The 27,351-nt window shown below is 42.1% G+C and overlaps 2 protein-coding genes across 3 annotated transcripts; one reads left to right on the top strand and one right to left on the bottom strand.

The window, feature by feature from the left end:
* Positions 1-5,340: 5,340 nt before the first annotated feature.
* LOC124996179 (oocyte zinc finger protein XlCOF6-like) lies at positions 5,341-18,985 on the bottom strand. Of its 2 annotated transcripts, none has more exons than XM_047568956.1 (5): positions 18,863-18,985; positions 8,197-8,383; positions 8,032-8,115; positions 7,821-7,877; positions 5,341-6,957 (listed from the first exon to the last, which is right to left on the bottom strand). In XM_047568956.1, exons 2-5 carry the CDS (start codon positions 8,363-8,365, stop codon positions 5,669-5,671), a joined length of 1,599 nt encoding a protein of 532 aa, XP_047424912.1. In that variant the 5' UTR covers positions 8,366-8,383; positions 18,863-18,985; the 3' UTR covers positions 5,341-5,668. The 2 variants fall into 2 exon arrangements, with proteins under 2 accessions (XP_047424912.1, XP_047424911.1); XM_047568955.1 differs by lacking the exon at positions 18,863-18,985 and adding an exon at positions 8,986-11,596.
* A 1,824-nt stretch (positions 18,986-20,809) lies between these two features.
* Positions 20,810-24,732, top strand: LOC124996714. Its single transcript, XM_047569990.1, has 4 exons — positions 20,810-21,266; positions 21,716-21,916; positions 22,089-22,209; positions 22,810-24,732. Exons 1-4 carry the CDS (start codon positions 20,979-20,981, stop codon positions 22,815-22,817), a joined length of 618 nt encoding a protein of 205 aa, XP_047425946.1. The 5' UTR covers positions 20,810-20,978; the 3' UTR covers positions 22,818-24,732.
* The last annotated feature ends 2,619 nt before the right edge of the window (positions 24,733-27,351 follow it).

Here is a 27,351-nt window from a genome sequence, read left to right as displayed (position 1 = left end):
ATAGCAGACCGTCTGCCACAGGTAGGAGGGAATGTGAGTCACTGGGCTAAATGACAGTCAGAATGTCAGTCGTCTCTGAGAGAGCGCCATCGTTCTTTACCTCTTCTTCATTTTGAGTCCTTGCTTCGATCTCTCTGGATGAAATATATTTCGTATTTAAAAGCACAGAGGTGGTTTTCCCCTGCCATGACCTTTTCCCTGTCAGTCAATAAAATGAAAGCTTTCATCAGGTGGGCCCACAGGAAAAAATGAATGCATCGCATAGCTGCTGCACATTTGCCATTAAGACTGGCAGCCTGCTTTGTTCTTGGTTCTAAAACCAAGTACATCATGACTCCTCATGAAGCCTGTAACTGTGTGGTCAAACCACTCACTGAAAAGTGGACCTTGCGAAGTTAAGTCTGAAAGAACAGTGTGAACGAATAAACATCTGTTAAAGCTTCAAAATGGAGTTTTGTTCCTTTCAAACACAGCGGTTTTTAAAGCACATTTACAAGGTTTCAAAGCTGCTAACCTATAAAACAACGGGAGAACAGTGATTTGAAAATGTGTTGAAGAGAGACTGGAAAAAGAAAACTGTAATCGATTGAGATTTCAAGCTTTAAAATACAAAGTTTCAACCAAAATCCTGTTTTTTTCCATGTTTTTTAAATTGTGGTGTGACATTAATCTCGTAGACTTCACTCTATCAGTTTTGGCCTTCAAAGCCTTTAAATATTCGCTGCTTCTACACCCAGAGAAGCACGCCTAAATCCCTTAGTCATCTTTGTATTTTACTGAGCTTGTCACTTTCCAAGATTTATTTTCAACAACTTAGAAGAGACTACTTTAGCCTGGTGTACAGATGGAGTTTGTCTTCAACTCTGAACAAATGTTTCAGAAACATCTTTTGTTTGGAGATTTCTTCCTGTGCTTCCAGCTACTTTCCTTCTATGCAGGCTTGTGCCTATGTTGTGTGTGTCCTTTACATTTGATACTTAAGCAACTCATTAGTAAAGATGTATAGATTAAAACACAGGCTTATAGGAGGCTTCCCTGAGAGCCTAAGTGAAATTGACCCCTTGAAAAGCAACAACTTGAAGCTGCATGTCTTGGTGTCTTCTACTACTGTGTAAAAATGCAAGTACTTTAAATTGTGCTTTAGGTTTACATGAACCCTCAGACATTATTTTTGTTCACACATTGAAATTCATGTCTGGGAAAAAAAAAAAATGTTTATGCAGTCAGACTGGAAGCTCTTTTGCTTTATTTCGCGGCACCACATTTGATAGATTTCTCTCACTTCCTGCAGACGCGGCATTGATTTGAAGCGAGCTGCGTGTTCACGCCATCGCTGGCAGCGGCTCAGCCCTGAGCCCGGCCCGCGACGTTTACAATTCGACCCACATATGTTTGATAATGTTGCATAATGCAGTGATGTAAGAATGCTGATCGCTCACATTATCCGGCTCATAGCTGACAGCCGCCTGCTGCCGCTGACTGATGGCCCGTCCGCAGGAGGGGGGGGCGCGGTGAGTGATTAAGAGCTCGGCGCAGTTTTAATTAATGGCATCTATCCAAGGTCAGAGTCATCGTGTCGGTGAGCTGTGGCTTCACAACTGATTGATCACGTTCTGCTCTCACACTCACAGGCGCGCGCTCGCATGTGACGCACATTGATCCGGCTCTGTGGCCTGTCCCAGTGCTCCAGATACTACATTCATCCATACAAATGTTCATTCATTCCATCCTTTTTTTCACCCTACATTCGTTCAAGCATACAGTGGTGCATTGCGTTTTATTAGATTGTGGACGATGTAAAACCTGAGTGACCAAACCTGGACCTTGGACCAAATGACCCTAAGGTAAGAACCTGTGCATACTGATTGGCTTTCCCTGCAGTTCATCACTTTGCTGTCACTGACACTCTGTCACCACATGGCTCGGGCTGACCGTCAGGGTAGTGAACCCTGAAACCGTCTTCCATTAATCACAGATTCTCCACATGCAGAGAGCTACAGTGGACGGACGTTTCTGGAGGTCAGTCTTGAACTCCAGCGCGCAGCAGGTTTGTCCCGTGGTATCAGCTGTGGCCTTTTCCTTGAATAAACCAAAGCAGCAGTAACTTCTGTCTGGATGTCAAAAGATAAAGGAAGCAGTACGGTCAGTGGCTGAGAACGCTATGAAAAGTTATGAAAAATGATGAGGTCATGAATGATTATTGGCATAGCAGAAATTTGATTATGTTAAATGCAGTTTGAGGTGTGACAGTATACAGGAAGGCAGCTGGCCTGAAGACGTTTCTGTATTACCGAAACGGAAACAAAAGCATGTGCCCACTTTTCTACTAGGTTTGGAGTCAGACATTGACTCTAATTTAAGATCTGTTAAGGAGCCTCCACGATCAGCTGAGGGAAACGTCTTGAGAAAACTGAAATCAAGGCCTCTGTCGCTCACTTGATTACATGGATTACATGGACTACACAAACATGCCAAACAATAACTTAATAGGCACAAAGGCCAAATAAATAAAAGCTGAAAAATGCTGCAGCACTAAGTGCATAAAAAGGTCCATTATGGCCACATCGACAATAAAAAGTTGTCATATTTCGCCAGTTTTCATGTGGACACCCATGAAATGTTGGGTGTAATGTCAATAGAAGCAAAAGTATGTTTTCTGAGTTGACCTGTTCACACGCTTACTGGTCCACTTAAACACAGAATACATAACGTAAAAACCATCTGAGTAACAACGCACGCAAAGGATTAACATAATTTCGGGGAAACTTGTTCAACTTTGCTGCAGATCATTAGGCTGCAATAGCTTTAATATTTATTAGGGTCTTACTCTGTCTGTGGATGGGCTGTGGGTTTGTGAGTGCACGTTGTAGAGTATTGTTCATGTATGACTGAATTTTATTCTTCTTAAAAGCAGCTGAGTTAGCTATTGCTGTATCATGCATGCAATGACAATAAAGGCTTTTCTATTTCTATTCCTAATGGGCGGTGCAGACTTCTGCGTTATATTGACGCAGAGGCCACGGTGACAAGGTAAAAAGTGTCAAAATAAGGATTTAAATACACTTATTGTAACCAGCGCAAACAATTATTGCATCTGATTTCGACGACAACAATAATTAATGTTATTTCTAACTGCTCTAACAAAAGACCAAGGAGGACGTACTGTATATGTGCATGTATGTTATTAGTTCTTCTAAAAAGTAATCTCACCTCAGTCAGTGGGACTTTAATGTGCGTAAAAACAGTGAAATTCTTAGCAGCATTAAGCGCGGCTCTCCTATAGGGTATACTAAATGTAATAAAGTGGCTTTAGAGGTGTGTGACCTGCTTAGCCAGCCTGAGACGGACTCACACAGGGAAACAGTCAGCGTTGTTGTTGCAACCACAGGCAACACTAAGCTCCTCACCTGTTTCATGGTAATCTAGTTGTTTTTTTTTTTTACAGGCCATTATTTGACTCTTTGAATCCATGAGAGAAACGTGGAAAAACACCTATAAAGTCATTAAGTCTCATCCCATTCAAATCTCAACAATATAAGGAAACACATCTGTCACCACATAAAACAAATCCTGTGAGTATGCCTGTTGATACTATAGTCTCTGGGCTACAGTCCCGATGCATGAATAGTATGCACTGAACGCTGCCACTGCAGCAGCTTTAATGTTGATCTGCTAGCACCACCTAGTGGATGACTGAACCCAACACATAATCATAAGAATGTGACCTGGAAGACTGTCTGCGGTCTACCAAAGAATCCTGAAGGAGAATGTCCGGCCATCTGTTTGTGACCTCGAGCTGAAGCCAAATCGGGTTCTGCAGCAGGACAATGACCCAAAACACACCACCTCTGAATGGACGGAGACAAAGTAAATGAAGACTTTGGAGAGGCCTAGTCCAACTCCTGACCTGAATCCTTTTCAGATGCTGTGGCGTGACCTTAAATGTCGGTTCATTCTGGAAAAAAAACAACTATGTGGCTGAATTACAACAATTCTGCAAAGTTGAGTGAGCAAGAATTCCTCCACAGCAGCAACGACTGCTTGATTTTACTGAAGGTGCAACAGTATTAGGTTAGGGGGTCTCACTTTTCACCGGTCTGTAGGTTTAACCTTCTTAAACGAATTGTGTTATCTTTGTCTAGTATTTGAATTAGTTTGATGATCTGAAACATTTAGGTGTAACAAACATGCAATGAAAATCAGGAAGGGAGTCAACACCTTTTCACTCTACTGTATATGGACTGTTCTCTTTTTCTGTCTCAGTCAGATGGGTCCCTCTATGTGAGGTTTCTTCATGGTTTCTTTGTTAAAGGGAGTTTTTCCCACTGTCTCCTCAGAGTTTGCTCGGAGGGGTTTGAGGCTCTGGGTCCTATAAAGCATCTAGAGCCATCTTAAACTGCTAATGACATTGTAGAAATAAAACTGAATTGAATTTACTTTGCTTAAAATGGGCCTTGCCAGACCTTAACTGGAAAGACTGGAAAGTAACTTGTGTTTTTTTTCTCTGTGCTCACTCAGTATGAGCCTGGAGCCTGGGAGAAATATTGGTATATTTTAGCATTAAGACTTAGGTTTTGTAAAGACTGTGTTGCTTGTTCACGCAGCCAGAGTGGATGTATTTATTAATCTCTTTGTGTAAATAAAAGTACTTTCTCTAATACTGAAGTCCTAATTACGATTTTGTTAATGAGCACCAAATTCAAACACTGCTTCGCAGCGCAAAGATGAACAGAGAACTACAGATGAACTCTTTTCAAATCATGTGAGTCCGCAGTCCTGTTAGCAGCGTATGTCTCTGTGCTCACATCATGGCATCGGGGGAGGGAGGAGAATATGATCGCAAGTGTAAAGCTTTAAAGATGGGTGTGAACGCACCCAGGACACGCTGAGGATGTATTTGACTGATAGACTCTGGATATCCCTCCTAATTATTAACCCCACAAATGTTAAATTGATGCTTTTGATTAAGATAAACTGTTTATATTTTATAAGTTTGAAGCCGGGCTGTATTTGTGACTCACGCAAAAGTGCCAATGATGCTTGAAGCCAGCAACTTCTACTCCAACCTTTTTAACAAAAGGTCTCGGCATGATTGTGTTAATTAGCTTAGGTTATCTGCTTCTTTATTGACTTCATTTACCCAATTATTCCCTTCCTTTGTTTAATAGCAAAGGAAATTACCCACATGTAAGTAATTTGTGCAATTCGAGCGAAAAAAAAAAAAACATTTTAAACAGAGAATCAGCGGCGCTTATAAACAGAGAACAAAGAGTCGGCGGCTTCTAATGAAGACGGCAGTGAACAAAATCGATTAAAAGAAAAGGCTCGACTTTTAAGAAATCAAAGTTAAAACAAATAGGTTGGTTTTATTAATATTCTGTAGGAATTTTCAAAATCTCTGAATTACGCTGGCTTAATGTCACAGCTTGCGAGGACTCCAACCTGATGGCAGTAGATGGAGGAAGACGCTCCTTAACTTCAACCATATTCAGCACGTTTGACACTCGCTGTGAGCCACTAACTAACAGCATCAAATCCTCAACGTCGAGAAAGAGTGGAACTTGTTTCAGCAGCTCTTGGCCTCGAAAAAGGCCCCCCGAGTATTTCAGATGTGTATACATAAGTCATTGCTATCGATACCTAGGACAGGATACAGCTGTTGAACATTTCAGACTGTCACTGCAGTATTTTCTGACTGTCCGTCTCCCGCCTCCTCTGCCACGTGATCTCTCTGATGCTTCTTAAAGACGCTGCTGTATATGAATTCTTTCCCGCACACATCGCAGCGATACGGCCTCTCTCCCGTGTGGATCAGCCTGTGCAGCTTCAGGCTGCTGGACTGAGTGAACCTTCTGCCGCAGATGTTGCAGCCGTACATCTTCTCCCCCGAGTGGACGGCCATGTGCAACTTCAGATTGCTGGGGTTCCTGAACTTTTTATCGCACTGATCGCAGGCGTACGGCTTCTCCCCCGTGTGGGTGCTCATGTGGTACTTGAGGTTGACCATGCAGCTGAACGTTTTGCCGCACTGCTCGCAGCACGGCTGCTCTCCCGCTTTCTTCCCGGTGTGGATCCTCATGTGGTTCTGCAGCGCGCTGGCGTGGCCGCAGCGCTTGCCGCACGTCTCGCAGATGTAGGACCTCTCCCCCGTGTGCGTCAGCATGTGGTGCTTCAGAGCGCTCCGGTGACTGCAGCCCTTGCCGCAGACCTCGCAGGTGAAGAGCTTCTCCCCGGTGTGTTTGCTCAGGTGAATCTTGAGGACGCTCATGACGCTGCAGCCGAGGCCGAGCATGTCGCAGCAGTTTTCCTTTTGCATGTGCGTGACCCGGTGAGTGGCCAGGGACGCGGACGACAAGAACGTCTCGCCGCACACCTCGCACACGAAATCTCTGTCTCCCGAATGGCGGTTCTCGTGATCAGCCAAGCTCTGCCTGCACTCAAAAGTCTCTGGGCAAAGTGAGCAAACGAACGTCTTCCTTAGCGCAGGGCACCTGTGCCTCTGAAGCGCCAGTGTCCCTGTAAACTGACTCTCACACAGCATGCACGTGTGGGTGACTGGCTTCTTCAGGCTGTGGTGACGCATGTGCCTGCGGAAGGTGGACTTGTAAGCGAACTCCGTTCCACACTCGCAGCATTTGTAAAGCTTCTCTCCGGTGTGTCGCCTTGAATGTGCCATGAGTCCCCAACGTGCAGCGAAACCTTTGCCACACTCGGAGCAAATGTGAGGTTTGGAGTGAGTCAGGTAGTGTCTGTCCATCAAGCACTTCTGAGCAAATGTTTTTTCACAAGAGGGACACTTGAAAGCCCTAGCAGTCTTCTTCGATGAGACGATGTGACAGTCTGCGTCCTCTTGGACAGCTTCCTTGCTGACATCCGGGACTGGCTCAGGAGCTGTTAACGCGGCTTTAGGTTCTGAACAGAGTCCAGAGTTACTCTCCTCACGTGAGGCTGTATCACCTGAGAAAAACAACACAGCTTGAAACTGAGTTAACAGCCACACATCAAACATGTCTTCTTTCAAGAATAAGAATCAATAAGATAAAACTAGGAAATTCAATTCATCCCATCATGTCTTACTTTTATCGGCATTTTTTCAATAATGGATCACACTGGATATGACACGTCTGTTAACTACTGTACCAAGCCATTTGTCTTGGTGTCTCTCGTAAAAGAGATCCTAATCACTAGTTGAGTGAATAATACTTATATTTTAGGCAGAAATTAGGCAAGATTTTTACCTCAAACTGATGTATAAGGAGGAGGAAAAATAGACAAGTGGAAGAATGAAAGCAACTCTGATAAGGGCAAAGTTGTGATGGCTTGACAACTGCGTCAGAGAATTTCCAGAATTGCATCTTTTACGGGTTTACTGTGTCAAAAGTGGTCCAAGGAAGGAAAAGCGGTGGAAGGACTTGGGTGACCGGGGCTCAATAATTCTCATAGGGCACAAGGGTTCAGATTGGAGAATGGAGAATGTGTACGGGTCTGCACAGATGTAGACCAGTCAGGTGGTCCACTGCTGAAAGCTCCTACAATGGACATGTGAGCATCAGAACTGGCTGATGGCTGCTTTGATGAATCGCATGAGGTACATGTACCCTGTTTAGATGGAAACACCTGGCGCCAAGATGCAAGGAACGTTACCTTGCCATTACCACAGAGAGGAAGTGCTTATTCTGTGGTGGTGTTCAAGTGGTTACACATAACAAAATAACATCCACATAAATGCCAAAATCCAGGTTTCCCAGAAGAGACCATCAATGTATGTAATTCACTCATTTGCAACTTAAATGTGCTGTGCGAGTAAGTGAAGTACTTACCTGGTTTTGTCACTGATTCTGAGTCAGCTGCTGTTGGTTGTTCAGTCTGCTGCTCCTCTGAAAACATAAAACATTACATAATCCTCAGTGACGCAATGCATTGTTGTGTTCTAAATGATTAAATTAGAACAAAAACTTAATAGCCTGAAAATTTTAATGAGAGAAGTAAGCCTTTTGGTTGGCACAGAATCATATGACACAGCATACGTACCTTTGCAATCATTCATCTGCCTTCTTACTGATTTGACTCCTCCCTGGATATCCATCCTCTCACGGCAAGAACGTCTGGCTCCTTCTGCAAAAAATAAGCCAAAGGCTTGGTTTAATACACAGAGAAATTCAAATGCATGATTATAAAAAAATAAAGGCTACTTGCTTTTTTTGGTCCCGGCCACATTTATTGCTTTCACTCTCTTGCTCGTCAGTTTTGTCCTGTCATGCAGCCCAGACTTTTGCTCTGCAGCAGAAACATCTTCAGCCCCGCACAGGGACACTTTCAACATCAGGGAGATTTTCTCCACTGCATCTTTGCCCCAAGCTTTCATGTGGGACACAAACTGGTTCTGTACATTCATGAGAAAGAAAGATGTGATGTGTCATTTTCAGTCTTTGTGGTTTGGACAGATGGCTGGATATGGGAAAAATAAACAACGAAAATAACGAATAACCTTGACATGGTGCGAATTAAATAAAGATTACTCAGAGTAAAGGCTTGTTGTAACACAGTCAATTTTTACCAATGTCGATATTTGTATATGATACTGATATGAGCCAACACCCCCAATATCTCACAGTTATAATACAACATCTTTAATTAAATATTTATTTATTTTGAACTAGCAAATAGCTTTTCAGACCAACAGAAATCACACATTTATATTCATATTTATAACAATGAGAAAACACATCTTTAAACTAAAACACGTACACTTCAGCCTCTGTATGTTTGCTAGTGTCGTCACCATGGCAACAACAGACGGGGGTTGTGGGTAGTGTGGTTCAAGCTAACAAACTCTCCAAAGTAAACTCCGGTTAACTGACGTCTAACTCGTTTAAATAGTCATAACTGAGGCGTATTGCCTACTTTACAATGCCGTTTTTAATGCCATCTATTGTGTCTATCTCGGTCTTCGTTTAGCTAACTTTAGAGAGCTCTTTCGTGTACCGTTAAAACTTTATTAAACTGCTGCTGTTTGTCCTCCAGTGAAGTAGCCCCGCTCTCCTCCGCTTCAGCCGCAGCAGAGCGGTGCTGAGCGGCCTTGTCCGTAGCCGAGCACTCGTTCAGAAGTCTGCCGAGCTCCAGGACCGCCGCTTCCACCAGAGTATCCATGACGGCACCTATCTGACTCTCAAACGTCTCCAGGCTGAACATTTTGCAGCTTAACAGTCTAATCACAGTCTATCATAGCGTCAACATACAGAAATCTCACTTTACTCTCTGTAAACTGCTCTGGAGCTGGTTTATTTTCTTCTTTGCGCGTTATCTTCTTCTTCGTGGGCCACACCGGCCGAACGTTGCATTATTTGGCGCATTGCTGCCACCTGCTGCATGTTTGCGATGTTGGTTTTACTGGTATGTTTTACGCCTTCAATATCATTTAGTAAAATCAGCTTCCTTTTTCCAGTTTGTCCAGGATGAGCAAGGTGTGGAGGTTAAAACCTGTTTCTTGCGCAGCATCTTCTGCTTGAATGATATATTTGTTCATTTGCTAATTCTGTCCATTTTTTTTTTTTGCACTTTTATGCATTTTTTTTTCCATTGTGTAATTTTACTAGATGTTACTTATATCTCATCTCATCTTCTACTACTGCTTATCCTCACTAGGAGCCTACCCCAGCTGTCATCGGGTGAGAGGGAGGTGGGAGGAAGTAAGGACTGCTGACATTTGACATGTCGAAATCTCATTAATAACACCAGTTTCCTCCATTCTACAGCTTGTTTTCAAAGTTTGGTTTGGTTACTGCTTTTCCGAACAACGTCCATTACTGATATAACAGTAGGCCTTTTTAATGCATCATCAAATCCTTTATCATTTTCAGCAAATATTCTCCCTAAAGCTTAAATGCTCCTATAGTAATTCATTTAACTAATAATCAAATGAGCTAATTGCTCATTTAAACAAACGAGTCTTCAATCTTGCTGCATCATGTCTTGTTTCTTGCTCGCGTTTGACCCTGTCGACAGTAACCAATAATTAGTAAGTGCCCATGACAGCCAAATAATGTACAGAAACCCATTTATGAAGATGCATTCATATCAACCTTTATTATGAGCATTTATTTGTTCATTCAAAGAAAATAATCATTTCTTTCCAGCGTCAATGTGACTGAGCAGATGTAGTTCCCCGCTGTCAACACTGGATGATGCTATTCTTAAATACCTTTTTTTTCCCCCACATATGGAGAGTAGTTATTTGCATTTGTAAAGAAACACACACGCTTACACAAAATAACACCATCCATCTATAAAATACTAAAATATATGACATATATGTATCTTTCTCTCATGCCATTATAGGTCCAACTCTCTTTTTTTGCGCGTTTACTTCCTGCTCGGGCTTTCAGCACAGATCATTTGCTTGGTGTTCTTGATATGAATGCTGCACGTTGACTAGACTCTTGTTCCTGCTGAACTGAGCCAGTGTGTTTGATCGAACTGTTGTCAGCTCAGAAGGCACAAAAGGCCAGATGTTTCCTCGGAGTAACATGAAGGCTGTGTTGTGAGGGGTGGTTCCGTGGAAAATCCATGAGAGAAATGTTAATTTAAAAAAAATAAAAAAAATTTAAAAATCATATCTGTAGTGCTTCTACATCCCTATTGGATCTGCTGTACATAAAAATAAATAATAAAATCTTCCTAAACACGGTTGAGTTTTTTCTCATGGCAGACTTTTCACCATAGGGACTGCACAGGAGTATTAATGATGGCTGCATTCCACTTAGAGGAGGTCCTGCTTTTGTGCATGCTGGATTTTGTCATGATGTACTGGAGCTGAGTCATAATTAATTCCACCCGTGGTTTTCCTATTGTGACAAGTCAAAATCTCATGAGAAAGGTCTATACTCCATCTCCGTCTTTCATTTGTTATATATTCATTATTTATTTTAACTGAGTTTCTCATTTCAGCAGTAGTTGATAAATATATATTATCGTGTATTTTCTCAACAAAATGCCCTAATGTGTAGGATAAATCTAGTAAAGGTGTTAGTAAAAACAACAACAACAACAAAAAACAGCCTTATCCTCTCCATACGGTCTGAAGTTAAGCTCAGTAATTCTCCAACATCCTCGACAATAAATTTACCAAGAGATTAGATTTACTCCGAAGCTAGATTGAAGCATATTACATTACGGACAGCAAATCCAATGAAATAAAAGAAAGTCCCTCTCTCAATGCTCTCTCATTGCTGTCTGATCCTCTGCAGCACTCAGCCTCAGCCCAGTGGTGAACATAAATCTTTGCGTAAAGCTCGCAAACACAAAGCTCAGCTTGAGGGCTCAGTCATTTCCTAACATGTCTCAAATGGTGCATTTGTTGGTGAGTCTTTCTGGCTGCAGGATGGCACATGTGGGCTTGACTGGAAATAAACTACAGCGCGGATTACACAGACAATACTTATTTAAGAGACTGATTGATTAATGGATTCATTTGTTTACAGTAAGCAGTAAACATTGATTGTCGTTGGCCTTAACAACAACAGGATTGAAAACACAAACTGGTGCAAGATTTTTAGCATAGATTCCTCCTTTTTACACCTTGAGCCCAGAATCTGGTCCTGATTTAAAAGCTATTTTAAGGATATGGCAAAATTCTACAAAGCTTCACAAAGCAGTGTCCAAACTCCTGTCTCACTTCCCATCATCTCTGCGCAGGTGAAGAACTTAGCCACTGTGAACAAACGTCTAAGAGTTCCTGTTCAGCAGGCGGCTAAGCTCTGCACCTGATCAGAAGGAGCAGGATGCATGCACGCACCACACAGACTTCGCAAAATCCACTGGTCGTGCCTCAGAAGAGAACATCTGTCAGACCGGTCCGCGGGCTGGCAGCTCCCATCGGGTGAAGAAGTTAAAAGCGCAGGCAGAAAGAAGTGTAACGCTCCCCTGTTACCGGCAGACAAGTGTGTGTGTCCTCCCTCCACCGGCTCCAGGAGCAGCGGCGGTAGTCGTAGCCGTAGCAGTGTAGTAATCCCTGGCAATGTGATTTTTTCACTTTCAGTCCCAAATCATCATGCCAGAGACCCACACAGCCACAGCAAAAAAAAAAAAAAGCCCTCTTCTCCGTGTAGCCACCTCGCTCCTTTCTCCTGCTCTCTCACGTTTCCAGTCTCTCCGGTCCTCCTCCCTCCCCCACTCTCCCCTCTCCGGCTCCCATGCTCGGTTTAACTTTGGGTATTTCCCTCATTAACTGCTACGCCTATATCAGGGACTCCAGAGAGGCCTGAGGAAGTCTGGCTCTGAAATAGAATGACAGCGGGCTCCTCTGATAGTAACTGATGATGATTGCCCCCCTCCACTCGCTCCACCGGGTGGCCGAGGCTCATGGCAGGTGTGAGGACATTCCCAGTTTTTCACTGATTCGACAAAATGAGGAAATTCTTTCTGCCTCAGTCTGTTGTTGTGGCTCCTGCATTGTTTGCTACGATAGAACAGTGGTGGATTTAGACCTGGATTTCATATTTCAGTGTTTCAGGGTGTACACTAGGTTATATATATTATAGAAAAAAAATCTTTTTTTGTATAAAAAGAAATAACTACTTCTAAAGAAATTAAATGCAGATTTGTCATTAGAAAAGCATGGAATTCGGTCCACAATATATACATGTACATCTGGCCGTGTGAGATACGGAGTGACAATAGCATGATGGGCTATTCGAGGGATGACAAAGAGAACCGCCGCCACGTACCGGCAGCACTTCTCATCACTGGGACCAATCCAACCGGGCCTCCTGCTGCACGAGATAAGAGAGGCAGCGTCACCTGCCGAGCTCCCTCATCACCACAGCTGTTTGCTGCGACTCGCCTCGCGAGCGGAGCAGCACCTACATTACACCGTCAAACAAGAAGAAGAAGTTATAATACATGTCTCTGCACTCTGGGCTTCACATCGCGGTTTAAGAGGATTAGAAATTAATCAGGAGGAAGAAGGACAAGGAGCGCCATAAATAGGCTCTTATGCACCACATGAAATTTTGCATCCTCTCCAACTTATTGAGAAGGCTAGGTCAGTTACCCTCGCGTGCAAAGTTGTAACTCGTCTCGACTTGTCAAATTTCGGCTTCTGTTTAAAGTTGCAGATGAAAACACTGCAGCTGTCTTTTGTCACAAAGACAAATCGCAAGGACTCAGCAAGCAAAACACAAAACAGACCTATTATACTGTATCAAATGTGTGAGAGCTGTTCATACTTGTGCTCACATCAGTCAGCCTGACACATTCTGTAACAACACCACCCAAACACTAGTTGGAGCTGTGTCTTTATTTTTTTTGCCAGATGGTTAAATTTTTGTTTCTACTGCTTCACTTGTCACAATGACAACTGTAAGACAAGTCATACAAATGTTTGTATCTCTGAACCGCCTCATATAACCTTTCCTCACTGTGGTTCATCTGTATTGGTCCAAAACAATCAATCTGAAAATTGTGAAGCTGGATAAGCAGCCGGAAATAGTAAAGAGGAAACATGCTACTACCAAGCAGACCTGTCACAATTTTTTTGTAACTCATTCATTTATTTTTTATTAACGTTTAAAACTCTGCTAACAGGTAGTGGAGAGTTGTGTGGACAGTTCTCAACATCTGACATGACGCCCCCCATGTCCATATTTGGAATATCCGAGTGCGGGTTGAGTAAAGCTCCTCCAACACAGAGGCCGCGGGCTCCGCCCATGTCAGGCTTCGTTTTCGAGATTCAGAATAAAGTGAGTGACATCACAGTGGGTTTGTCCATCGTATATACAGTGAATGCGTGGCACGTAGTTACATTTCTAAGGGGGGTGGACGTCAGTTACATCGCTACGCTCTGTGAAGGCTCTGTGAAGGCTCTGTGAAGGTGTCTGCATTGTCCCCGTAGCCTCTGCATCAACTTAACGCAGAAACAACAATTACATTTCTAGAGAGGCGCATGTGAGCTACTGCGCTAGGGTCTACTTACGATCTGCGTACAGTCTGTGTATGCTCCGCGCTGTCCCTGTGGCTTCTGCATAAATGTTTACGTCTAAACCGTCTATGAAGAGGCAAGTACAAGTATAAACACATTTACCGTTTTAGTTCAGCATTTTAGCGTGCTATTACATGAAAATTTGATCTGGGCGTAGAAGTAATTGGTCAGGGAAAGAACGCGGTGTGAAAAACAATGTCACTAACGATCTGGAGGACTGTGCTACTGGCTAAAATAAACTACTGCTATTAGGAAGCATCTAGGGTTCCTCACTTTGTGAACCCATCCATCCACCCCAGCTTTCTCCCAATACATTTTGAGGTATTGAGCATTTGGAGTGTCTGGCTGATGAGCGCTAGTTTAAAGGCCCGAAATTCAAAACCATCAGCCGAAAGATACTAAGGTGCTCTTGAGAGATACGCGACCTCTTTCACACGTACTGTACGTGTCCACTGTGAACAATAAAATAGTGATGATGGCATCTTTGAGGACGCATCCCGCTACATCCAAACTGCACCAGGGCACCACACCCATCCAAGCACGCAAGCAAACCGTAATTAATCTTTGTGTACTCAGTTTTGTTAGTCCCTGGCTGCACAGCATCAGTAATGACGGATGGTTCATGGCTGCTCTTCACAGCTGCCTCCTAAACCTGTCACTCAACCCAGTTTCTCCTGTCTCATAAACGATTTTCATATTAAATTCTTCTACTAAATCACACCAAGTTCAGAGTGCTCAAGCTGAATGTGAACCGCGCGCTCAGGTTCGTGCCGCCGCGCTATGACAGGGTCCTGCGGTGTGCCGAGCAGTGCATGTGACTGCTGGAGCTGACTTAATGGGAATCACACTACAAAAACATGCTCACTCCTGCTTGACGGGGTTTCAGTTTTTACATGTTTGATCCGTGGAGGCATGACATACCAAGCGTGATCTTGGCATGTGACCCCCACCACCACCACCAGCTGTTTAGCCACCCTACCTTTGACCTCCAAACCCCTGGGAAGCCAGAGTCAAATCATGCTCGACTTGGTGGGGCCTTCATGGAGCACTGAAAAGATTGTATTAGAAGCATTAGTGCGGAAGAAGAGGTTGAAATTCCCCAGATTGCAAAAGCTCACCTTTAATAATAATTAATTCTTTTTTAAAATTTGTTTTGCTGTTCTAATAGTTTTTAAAGTTTAAATTTATGGGGTTTAGTATGTTTTTATTCTGTTTAAGTTTTCTGTATTAAGTTTCAAGCAACTCCATGCGAACATTAGCTACCAGCTAATTCTATATTGATAATTAACAGGCGCGTGTCACACCGTCATACTTTGATCTCACACAATTTCCAAAGTTTCTGCAGCATACAGAGCAAGGCGCAGCTCCAAGAAAAACACTATATGTAATAGTCAGCCGTGAAATACACACACCCTGTTGTCACTCTGCCAGCCACTGACGTCTCGTGTCAGTTCAGAACCTGCCCAAGGCACTTTTCATGCTAGACACTCCTGACATTCTCCAGTGGGAAAACTCAGGAGCAAACAATAAAAACTCATCATGGCTGAATTTCATTTTGCTGCTTTCTGTCACACTGACACGGATTACTGGGACACATGAATACCGCGGAGCTGCTGTTAATGATGCGAGCTGCACCGGAGCCGAGCTTGGAAAAAGGACTGTTCCCTCACAGTCCTGCAGTAGTTCACATCGCTCACTCTGGTTCCCCTTTTTACTCCCTTTTTGTCAAAGCCTGTTTGACTGGCATATCCGCGCTGTCTTCTCGACATTACACTTGTCTGAGCTACAAGCCATCAGTCTGTGTCTGCCACCATGTGTAAGATTTCTGGCAACGGGAGCATGCTAGTTGGTATGTCCCTGTAAAAACAGCCCGTCAAGAAGATTGAAAAGTCGTCAAACTGTCAGTATTCCTAAGCCTCCACCCCAAATTTGACAGATTTTGTCACAGGTTGTGGGGTTTCCGAGGGTGATTGGTGCCACATTTGTACTATTTCTCTCCACAGTGTGATAAATTAAATAATTATCTTGTTCATGGTGTACATCTGTATTTAGCTCACAGTATGTGCTCAGACACTAGAAGAATGCAAAGACTGCTATAGTTCAAAAGAGATGGTGAATTTATTTACAGAGTTGCATATTAGATTTTGAATTTTTAATCAGGCAGGAATATAGGAAGTTATCCAGAAAGCATGTAAATGGAAAGGAAATAAGCAAAGTAATCTTTGATTCAAGAAAAAAATAAAATAAAATTTCTCACTTACTGTCAGTCTCCTTAGAGTTGTTCTTCATATTCCGTAATGTTCCCTCCCTACATACTCCCTGAGAAGTTATGCTGTTACAGTCCAACCCCCTCGCGCACACTCACGCACAACGATTACACAAAGATACCAGTTAGTCAAAAGGGCTTACAAAACGTTTTATAATTGTATACTCAACGTCTAATTGCTGTGACACGATTCTTACTCTACTCGTGTTAAACTGTCAACACCTGGTAGATCCACGATCTGAGCAGTTATAACACACTGAATGACGTCCAAGAGAGACAGTCCCTCTACTTTTGTAAAACTGGTCACATGGTTTTTCTTTTTAATTGAAACACCTTTTGCCATAAAAATGGAACAGTACCAAGTCTGAACCACACACATGAAAGCAGCTGCAGACAATCTTGATATATCTGTGATTTTTGGTATTCTGTCAGTTTTCTTTTAGTACCCACTTCAGGTCAAAATGTCTATTTGTACCCTGGTTGCTCAACATGTCAAAGGAAGATGAACCCCTCTTTGATTAGTGGCCACTACTTCTGCTAGCAGCTTCAGCTTAACAGACGAGGTTCACAGTGGTTCATTCTGCTCAACATTATTTTTCAACCTGCACTGCTGTGCATTGCAGACATATGCTCGTACCGGCATGTAGGGCATGACCTGTCTTGTACATACATACATAGGTTTATTTCTACCATCACCTGATCCCCACAGCAAGCCAAGATTGTGTACCTTATCCTGCAGATCATCATGCAGGTTTTGGATGACAAAACCAGTTTGCTCTGATATCTGTGTGTAGTAGAAATGAAAGAAATCCATCCATTATCTAGAGGATCGTGGAGGGCTAGAGCCTGTCCTAGCTGTCATCAGACAAGAGGTTCTGGACAGGTGGCCCGACTATCAAAGAGCTAAAGTAGAAATGCAAACGACCATTCACACTCAGATGCAGACCAGCTAATGCAGAATTACTGATGAAAAAAAAAAGTGTGGAAGGAAGCACATGGAGACATCCCACGCAAGGGCAGGGAGAACATGCAAACTCCACATGGAAAGGCCCCAGCTGGCTGGTAGTTTCAAACTCCACCGTTTCCCCAGTGAACAAAAACAGAGAAAGTTGTGGGAGCAGAAGATTAAAAGGAAGAACTGGATGTCATCCGATTTCTCCCTGTTATGTGAGGTAAATGTCTATGTCTCTCTTTGATGTTTGTTAAGAATTTATATAGGAAAAATAAAGTCATACCATCATTAATGTGTACCTGGATCTAAAAAACGCCCAACACTGCTTCACAAATGAATGAACGGTAGTAGGTAGAGAAATTTAATTGACACTAACTTTGCCTCGGTTAGTACTAAGTTATTATGGCTAGCATGTTAATGTTACGATAATAATAGTAAATAACAATAAGACTAGTTTCATTTTCACTATTTACTATTATTTATAATTTTTCAATAAATAATAATAATTTCAAACTTTTAAAGGCAATGGATTAACACGGGGACTAAGGAGAAGGAAAACACAGCTCCATGACTGATGAGGTGATTGGGCTACAAAGCATTTCTCAGGCTCATTTAAGATATTTAAGGTAAGTAGATGCTAGGATATTAAAATGAGGGCCTTTTACACATTGACAGACATTGGAAATTACATTTATAGGCCCGTTAATGGTGAACATAAGCGATTTATTTCAACATAGCATATCCGCCCCATAGGGTTACACTGTAGAAGCTCTCTCTAATATACTGCTCTGCACTGCGTGATTTTTGTGTCCCCCTTCTGGCTGTGCCAGTAATTACAGCAACAGAGTTGACCTTGTGCGTATGATGCACACCTACAGTCTACATTGCCTCCGTTCACTCTTGTCCTTCAGCGGGGACAAGACACACACCCTGACCTTCATTTCAGTAATAAGTCTGGTTTTACTACCACAAGCTCCACCATACTCCCAGTGCACGTCACTACGGTTGCTTCCTCTTCAAGTCTGGCATAACTGCCGCAGACAGAAAGATTTGAAAGTCTGAATAGTGAAATACAGAGAGATTTACCTGTTCTGGACCAGTTTGATCACGTGTGACACGGACTTGTATTTTAATTGATGTTTGTTTATAGCTAAAAGCACCGCACTCCATCTTCAAAAAGCTGGGTAAAAAGCTGAGTTAATTATTGAGCTTTAAGGGTGTTAGTAGGCATATTTGTTCAACTTGGATCAAATCAGGTGGGTTGTTGATCCAGCAGGTTCTAGTATTTATGCTAAGCTTAATGTATTTGCCTCTCAAACATCTCCCAAAGTAAGATAATATAGCCTAATATTTGCCCATCAGTATATTTTACTTAATATTGGACACGGATAAAACAATGTTTTTCCACTTTGCTCCTAAATCTGAACATTGCTTTGTTTGTACACGTGTATATTTCAATCCATTTCAATCTGTCTTATGATTACTCATTATTTGATCCCTGTGCCAGTTTTATGATTTTCTTCATCAAGTAGCCTTTATTCTAATAGTTTAATAAAAATGACAGACCAAGAGAGGCTTCATAGATAATTGGTTCACTATAGTGACGTTAGCTTTAAAGGTTGTTATTGAAACAGCCTCTTAAAATGGCAAAAGCATGTTGACTTACTGTTTAAGGTGGTCGGTCCTCTCCCTCGCGCTGCGACCCAGCGACACGGTCCTCCTGCAGCTTTCTTCTGCGTCCAGAATGCCAGGAGGAAGCAGTGGGCTGAGACTGACGCCTTTCTCCGCGTTTATAAATCAGGCTTTATGAGTTGACATAGTGTCGTTTGTGCATTGGGCCTGCCCCAACTCCACAACAATTCAAAGAACAGTTTGTTGGTCTGTCCCTTGTGAGCACAAAGCCCTTCTTTCAGGCCGAGTCTCAGTGCAGGAAGTCATGTTTTGTACCCCAGCTCTCTCAATTCAGTCCACTTCAACAATAGTTAATTGGCATGGTGTTTGGAGATGAAAATACTGGAAAATAACAAGCGAAACAAAGAAACCTAATTACATACAAATTGTATTATTAAATACATACAATTGTACAATTGCTTATTATATATTTTTTGTCATTGCTTCATGCTGCTCCTTTTCAAGCTTTGAGTTACTTGTTTTGTTGATGTATTGTGGGTGATTATTTTGTGAATCAGGCTGGAAATTCCCTAATCTAGTCTTAATCTAATATATCTTATACCTATATTAATATTCACCAATGAGGCGTAGCATTATGACCACATTCCTGCCTCTGAAACAGTTATTGTGTTAGTGGGGGCCTTTGGTCCTATCGGTTTAGGGGAGGGACCCCCTTTGGATCATCCCACAGATACTTGATCAGTTTGATATTTAGTGGATTTGATGGTCATGTCAACACCTTGTGTTGTTCTTCATATTTTTTAAATTGTTCCTAAAGCATTTTTGAGTGTGTGTCTGTGTCAGGCTGCATCCTGCTGGGGATCAAATAGCGTCATTGCTGTGGGGTGGGTGTGTCTGGTCTGGTCTAGGTGGGTGGAACATGTCTGATTACCACATGAACGGATGATGTCAAAAAGCAGAACACTGAATTGTCACAAGATGGTCAATGTCTTTTACTTCTCCTGTGGGTGGTTTTAATGTTGTGGCTGATTGGTTTAGATTACAAGATTAAGATTTTTAAAAAAAAATTTTCTGACAAAAATCCCCATTTCTAAGATATGTTCAATCAACTTATTTTTCTTACTTACAGGTTGCTATTTAGATTACTAAATTGCTATTTAGGTTACAAAAAACTGAACTGCTGCCACCAGCTGCAGGTCTTTTGGCAGTCGTTTCCTTCCACTGGGAGTCTGGTTATAGTTGCCCTAAACGCAGCCATCTTCCAGATTAAAACTGTCTTGATACATTTACTTAACAGAAGTACTAAGAACTGGCTCCAAAATATGATTTAGAGTACTGCTTGATGACAAGCGCGGCCCGATGACAAAGAATTCATTTATAACACACAAGGGGTAAGTCTTGAACAACATACATCTATATTGGGATAAACTCAACACAGGAAATATCACAAACGCTTAAAAAAGTGGTTTGTTACTAATCATAGACTCAGCATAAAGCGGCGGAATGAACTGGCATCCTGTTTACTCACTTCACTTCCCAGAACATGACGGGAACCCACTGCAGCTCCTCAAACAGCCAGCAGATGTCTCTCTTGTTTCAATTTTATATAGATATCCAACTGATGCATTTATCAGTGGAATAAAGTTCAGCAAAGTACTGGTTACTGAAACGCTAAGGCTTTCAGTTCACATCATGTATTTAATTAACATTTATTAGCTGCAGAAATATTCTGTTCACCTCTCTTGTTGGATTCAATCAATAACGATTAGGCATAATGAAAGTGATGTTCCCATGTGAAAGAAATTCTGTATTCATCACAAGAAAATCAATTCATACACAATTTATTAGATGATCCTGTTGTTTAAATATAAAATTTAGATCCCAGTGAACTTTATAATTCACGAGTCAGTTTGGGAACTCCCCCCTTGCCTCTGTTTGGTTCTCCTCCCTCTTCTCATCCTTCTATCTTTCACCACTTTGAGCTCCAGACCTCAGGGAACATCTGAGACACAACAGGACTCCAGAGGCCTGGCAGATGTGGAATCATCTCTGAAATGCGCAGCACTCTGTTGGTACTCTAGCATGTGACTAGATCTGGTTCACGATTTGAAACCTGCAGAAGAGGATTGAGAGTCCCTACCTGGTGGAATATGAAGGCGAGCCTTTTGCTGCCGCTGTCCGTTTTAGTGACGGCGCTCGGTCAGGCCCAGAACGCCCGGCCACCGGGTGACGGCTCCGGACGGGGGGCAGGTGAGGTTCCCATGTCCCAGTTGAGAATGCTCTCTCTGGGACTGACTCACCTGCTGCAGGGCGTGGAGGATAACGTGGAGCGGCTGGAGCGGCAGGGAGAGAGGGACTCGGCAGAGCTGAGCGAGGCCACAAGGAGTCTGGACGGCCTTCGGAAGCAGAGTGTGCACACGGGACGGGCTCACAGGCAGGTGAGGAAGGTCCACTTTTATGCTTTCAAAGCATTTTAGATAGTCAAAGTACACAGCTGCTATACTATTTTCTAATTATTTGATTTTGAATTGAGTCTACACAATGTCAGAAACTTGCCATGATATCTCATCACCACTCAGAAGCCAAATGATAATTTGTATGTGATGACATATTATCTGGAAAAGGGTGTTTGACACTTCCTTTTTGAAAAGTTGCTGATTAACCTTCTGTAAATCCGCACATTGATTATTTACCGCATTTGAAAGTCTCTTTACAATACACTACAGTGTGTAGCATATACTAATGCTTTGATGCTATGAGTGGAGATTTGTTAAAAGGTTGCCTCAGAAGCTGTCTTAACCCCTTCTTTTACTTTTCACCCATCTCTTTTTATTCACTTTCACCGTCGCGTATGTCCTTGGGTGCATTAGTGTGTGATCTTCTTCAGGTGAGGAAGGACGTCCAGATGCTCTCTGCCAGGAAGGACAGGCTGTGGAGGGCGGTCAGAGACCTGCAGAAGGAGTATGAAGACTTGGAGGCAGCGCAAGAAGCCATGCAGCGGCGGATGAGCCGCGTCCTCCGGAGAGTGAAGTGTCTGAATGAGCTGAGGTCGGGAGGTCGAGCTCCAAGTGATCTCAGCTCCATGAAGGTGAGTGAGATTTTAAAACAGGAAAAGACTCCCTCAAACTTCATCAAGTGCTGTCCACACACGTTTGAGCATTAGCTTGATGTTGTTTCATAAAACCTTGCATTTTGTATTGGCTGCATTTGCCAGTGGACATGAGGAAGAAAATCTGTTTGTTTTTTTTAATGTGTTTTAGGTTCTCCTCAACAAACAGGCCCAACGTCTCGCCAGTCTGACCTCAGAGGTGTTAGCTCGAGAGAGAATGATTGACAGGCGCCTGCAGCACATCGAACACCTAGAGAAGCAGCTGGCTTCAGGTTGGATGCTCAAACTGTGTCTTTCACCCTGTTACTGTTCATTTGTCCACTCGTCTGTGGTTGGTCCGCTGCTTTGATCCAGAATGAAATAACTCCACCATTGGATGGAATATCATGAAGTTTATTACAGATAATGCTGATACCCAGAGGATGAATCCAGATGACACCTTTGACTCTTAAGTGCCACCATGACCACCAGGACAGCTTATCCTGAGTTAGAGTTAGAACAACATCAGCTTGATAGACTGGCACAAAATCTTTTATACAGACATTCATGGTCCTATGTTTTGCATAAGCTGTCCTCATTGGTTGACTCTAATTAGCATTGAACCAGGATAGTGAACATGATAAATATTCTACCTGTTACATAGTTAAAACATTAACATCTTATATACAGTATTCTTGGCATATTGAATGCCTTTCTTTAACAATACGTTGTTTAACTTCGTATTTCCTGAATAAATCAAGTGTTTTGTCCAAAATAACTGAAATCTGTTCAGTTAATTTACATACAATCTCCAAGACGATCTCTGGAACGTGGTCAAAGTTATATTAGTGACTAAAGATGCTCAGCAGCCTCTCTTTCTGTGTTTGCTTCAGGTGTCTGAGGGCCCCCCAGTGGTGCTGAGGGCAGATTCTCGGCTCATCTCCGTGTCCGGGTTAGAGCGCAGCTGCATCAACACTCAGATCAAGTCCATTTCCGAGCTGCAGTGAGGATGATTTTGTGTAGCTGACAAAGTGAACGGCTCATGAAAGAATGTCTCAAATTCAGCCATGTCAATAAAACTTTGTGCTTAAACAACACCACAATTTAGAGTACTTACAACTCCACCGCATGGTATATTAAACAACTACACAAAGTATGGTGAATACTTAAAGATCCAACCGGTGGTTACCTAGGTTTCTGAGTTTTGACACCATTAAGTACAACATTAGAACTGCTGACAGGAGAAGGAGAGAAGGAATTCAGTGTTCTGCTGGGAAATGTTTGGACCAGGCATCAATTCATGTGGATGTTACTTAGACATGCACCACCCACCTAGACCAGATCAGGCACCCCCACCAGCCTCCTGGACTCAGCCCATAGGACCCAAAGGCCCCCACTAACAACATCCTGTTACCAGACACCACAGGACACCATCAGAAGGCCCATGTCCACTCTCTGATGAGACACAGTTGTTTTGGAGACATGCGGTAGGCCTACAGAACGGCAGGTGGACTAAATCATACATAAAGTAGTTAATACTAATGGTTTCCTAAATGGAAATTAAAATTCCAATTAACAATGTCCCATTTTGATTTGATTGAACGGGATTCATTTTAATCAATTTAGAGATATTTTAATTTTGCGTAGTTATTAATGAGGTTTTCACAAGACCGAAGTTTCAAGTCAAACATTGTATGGAACAATTCAAGTGGTATTAGTACATTTCAGCAGTGAAGGGACAGCTGCAACTCTCAAGAGATAAACAGATTCAGGTTTGAACCATGTCATAGACTGAGTATTTAGAGTATTTTCACGCTCTGATATTGATACTTTTAACTAAGTGTAAGCTACTGCAAACATATAAAATATATGATGGATTGTGTTAGAAACTGTGTGCTCAGTCAGATTAGCTCATGTCTGCAGAGTTTTCAGAGTAAGACTTTCCCGGTCTTGAGTCATCATGTTGTGGCTTCGACTTCATCAGTATTGTGGTTGTTGCTGATGTTGAAACAGATTGTGAAGATAGCTTGCTCACTCACCACCCGAATAAACAGAAGCACTGTGAAGTCTCTCTCCGCTCTAATAACAAGCTCGGCTTAGACTCACCGGCTAAAACAACATATTCTTATCGTGTTACAATGAGGAATTTATATCCCATCTTACCCCATTTTAGGCCGAATAAAAAAATGCCCTCAAGAGTGAAACAGTAAAACAGGTGCCTGAAAAGATCCAAATGTTCAGTCACGTTGGTATTCTTTTAGGAAGTTCATAAGACAATATTCATAACCATTACACAACCTTGAAAATGTTTATTCAAATGTCGCGATGGGTCAGCGTTTCTCAACCTCGAGCACAGGATGCTCTTTTTAGGTCATGTTGACAGCTGGGAGAACAGGCCGTTGTTCAAGGTAATTCATTTCTTGCATTAACCTAATATATTAACATAATATATTTCAGAAAACATTTCCACAAAGCAGAGCCCCGGCGTTCATCTGTCGAATGCACTTGATGTTTGATTGACTAACGGCAAAGAAAAGCAGGTTTAACTGTGTAGTGCATTACATGCAGGCTGTCTGCTGGAGGAGTTTTGCATGACACATGAAAAAAAAAAAAAAGATCGGTATCGAATGAATGTGACAGAAACCTAGAAACAAACAACTTGTTGACTTGTGTAGCTTTGGTGATTTGCTGACTTTCATTTCAGTCATTATGAGGTCACGATTGTATTTCTGGTGAAACTTTACCTGCTTCCAAAGCGCATAAAGGAGAAAAAGAAACATAAAACATTAAAATAAAATATTAGTGTGTTTATTTGAGCTGTGACTTTTTTTTATTATTTTTCCATGAGTTTTACTTTTGAACTTTAATTCAGTTTAGGTTTTCGTGTATGTCCTTCCTGTTTTACTTTGAAATGATTTCCTGTTGGTTTTACTTCCTTTGTGTTTTCCCGCCTGTGATTGTTTCTCTGGTTGTTTTCGTCTTTGTCTCATTAACCCATCAGCCCTTGTGTGTATATATATAGGACCTGTCTTTACTTCTTGACATGACAAGATCAAATGTGGTGACGTGCTGTGAGCTACATTTATCTTCGTAAACACCACTTCCCCCCTCCCTAGACCACACAGGCCGGTTCTTTAGCCGCTCTGATGACTTTCCTGTAAAATGTCAGATCTTGACATCTGTAATACAGACACATTTTGCTTTTACTTATATTACATTTTAGTTTTTTTTTAAAAAAAAATGTACAGACTATTATTATCCAAGTATTTATGTTTAAGAGGCATTTTATGCAAGACTGCAATGAGCTGTCATTTTCGGTGTTAGTCTGCTGATTATTGTCTCAGTCAAACGATTATTTGGTTCTTTGAAGCCCCAAACCTGCAATGAACCTTGTGCTCTGCACCCTCACAGCTGGCTCACAGCCAAACGTGACAAAGGTCGTGTGTTGCGTCTCAGAGGACTGAGCTGTTATCTGGTGGCCTCTAATCACCATCTTGGGAGTGGAGGAGCAGGCAGTCTGTCCCCTCGGGTGTTCCCAAACAAACCTCCAACATGGCGACCTCTGGCCCACTTTGAGGACAAAGGAGAGATAGACAAAGACTTATGGAGGAAGGGGGAAAAAAAGAGGAAGACAAACAGTATTTGCTCTCAGGAGTAAATAATAACAGTACAAAAGCAAACGCAAAAGATGAGGAAGTGCAAGAACAAAGAAGACAACCAGATGAGAATAACACAATGAGCGGTTTAGATCTGGAATATCAGAATATTACTATACACCAGCGGTTCTAGATGAGAGTCAAGGAAGTGATGCTTTTTGAAGAAGAATGTTTAACTGGTGTGGCAGAGCTACAACTGCACCCCCTAGAGGTCAGTATCTGTAAAGTCACTCTCACTTCAGCTGTAGGACACAGTTTATGCCTCTCTAATCCGTCTCTGCTTTGTGTTAATGAAATACTTCATATTTTACCTGAAACAACTGATAAGCCCGTTTAATATGCAGTTGTTTTTAAACCAGTGACTAATCTGCAGTTTTTGGCCACTGAATGTGCCCCATTGTCACATTGTCAAATTCATTTGTGCTGCCTTGTTCTTGAAATGCCTCAGATGGTGTCCTTTAAATAACCAAAAGAGGTAAATGAAAGCATATAAATGCAAAGAAAATGTCCAAAAATAAAATGAGAAGGACTGTAGCAGATAAGGAAGCTAATTAACTGTATGTAAACATAGTTAAAAGAGCCTCAACAAGCCTGTGCTGCCCCCTGATGAGGATCAGTATAAGCACAACATGAAGCACACTGTGAGGTGCAGTTTAAGGAATTAGTTGTGCCCTGCTAGGAATTTGTGGTAGATTAAAGGAGGTAATTAGATGTGTAACTACCACCACTGCTTGCAGTTACCTTTACGTGGCAAAGAGCCATAAACATGGTCATGTACACTTTTTGGATGATCTACTGATGGTGAGGCATGAATAACACAGATTCCAATCATTCAGCGCAACTGGGACTTCAGTGCATGAGCCTGAACTAACAACGTGCTTTATGAGGTGTGAAAGGGAAAGACACAACAAAGAGAGAGAAAGAGAGAGAGAGAGAGAGAGAGAGAGAGAGAGAGAGAGTTAGGGAGGAAGAAACATTTTATGACGAACGTCTCTTATCATGAAATGAATCATAAAATTTTACTGTAAAGTCTAATAGTGTAAGTTACATAGCAACGTCATGACAGCTTGAGCCAATTACACAGCCCGTCAAAGGAAAAGCAAAAATAGCTTGCTTCAGAATTTCGAACTGTCGCAGACAAAACCAGAAAAATAATTCAAAAATGAGGCACCATGTGATCAAAATAAATCCCTTAAAAATCACCTACATTATCAGAAGAATAAATCTGTTTAAGTTAAGAGTGTCCTGTGATGAAGTTATTATTATGCATGTTAACGCTGTAGCAGTTAAAATGAATCCAGCTCAAGTAGTTTAGTCAGTTTTCAAAGTAGCGTTCAGGTCCTTTCTAAAATCACTCTGAGAGGTTGCCAAAAGAATGGTTTTAGTTTTGATACGTATGAGTAGGTCAATGAAAGCATGAGTGGTTGAGAAAGAACATGACTCTTCAGAGGAGCTGCCAAAAGCAACAGCTTATTGAAAAGAGACAATGGACTCGATACGTTGGGAAAGGAGACAATGGACTCCTTAGGTTGGAACAGCAAAATTTATTGCAATGCGCGGAGTAGTAATGAAGTACAATAAAAGCTACGTACAAGTATCTCCAAAAGCAGGGCAGTACATTGCAGCACTGACCTTTGTCACATGTAATTTCCCACCTCTCTCTGCTCATTTCCTGGCAGCTCACTTCTGTGCTTTGTCTTACAAAGACATACAATGACATCTAAACCAAATATTTATAAGCCATATACTGATGGCAGGTGAGGCGGATGACAGCGATTC

This window comes from Mugil cephalus, chromosome 19, assembly GCF_022458985.1.
Source record: "Mugil cephalus isolate CIBA_MC_2020 chromosome 19, CIBA_Mcephalus_1.1, whole genome shotgun sequence".
Classification (NCBI taxonomy): domain Eukaryota; kingdom Metazoa; phylum Chordata; class Actinopteri; order Mugiliformes; family Mugilidae; genus Mugil; species Mugil cephalus.
The sequence above is the reverse complement of the archived record's forward strand: the minus strand, read 5'-3'. Positions and strand labels throughout refer to the sequence as shown.

Coding starts and splice junctions, on each gene's coding strand:
- LOC124996179 (XM_047568955.1), bottom strand. CDS start 9,192: ATGTTCAGCCTGGAGACGTTTGAGAGTCAGATAGGTGCCGTCATGGAT. Junction 7,878..8,031: donor GCAGATGAATGATTGCAAAG/GTACGTATGCTG, acceptor TTATGTTTTCAG/AGGAGCAGCAGACTGAACAA. Junction 6,958..7,820: donor AGAATCAGTGACAAAACCAG/GTAAGTACTTCA, acceptor TGTTTTTCTCAG/GTGATACAGCCTCACGTGAG.
- LOC124996714 (XM_047569990.1), top strand. CDS start 20,979: ATGAAGGCGAGCCTTTTGCTGCCGCTGTCCGTTTTAGTGACGGCGCTC. Junction 21,267..21,715: donor CGGGACGGGCTCACAGGCAG/GTGAGGAAGGTC, acceptor GATCTTCTTCAG/GTGAGGAAGGACGTCCAGAT. Junction 21,917..22,088: donor GTGATCTCAGCTCCATGAAG/GTGAGTGAGATT, acceptor AATGTGTTTTAG/GTTCTCCTCAACAAACAGGC.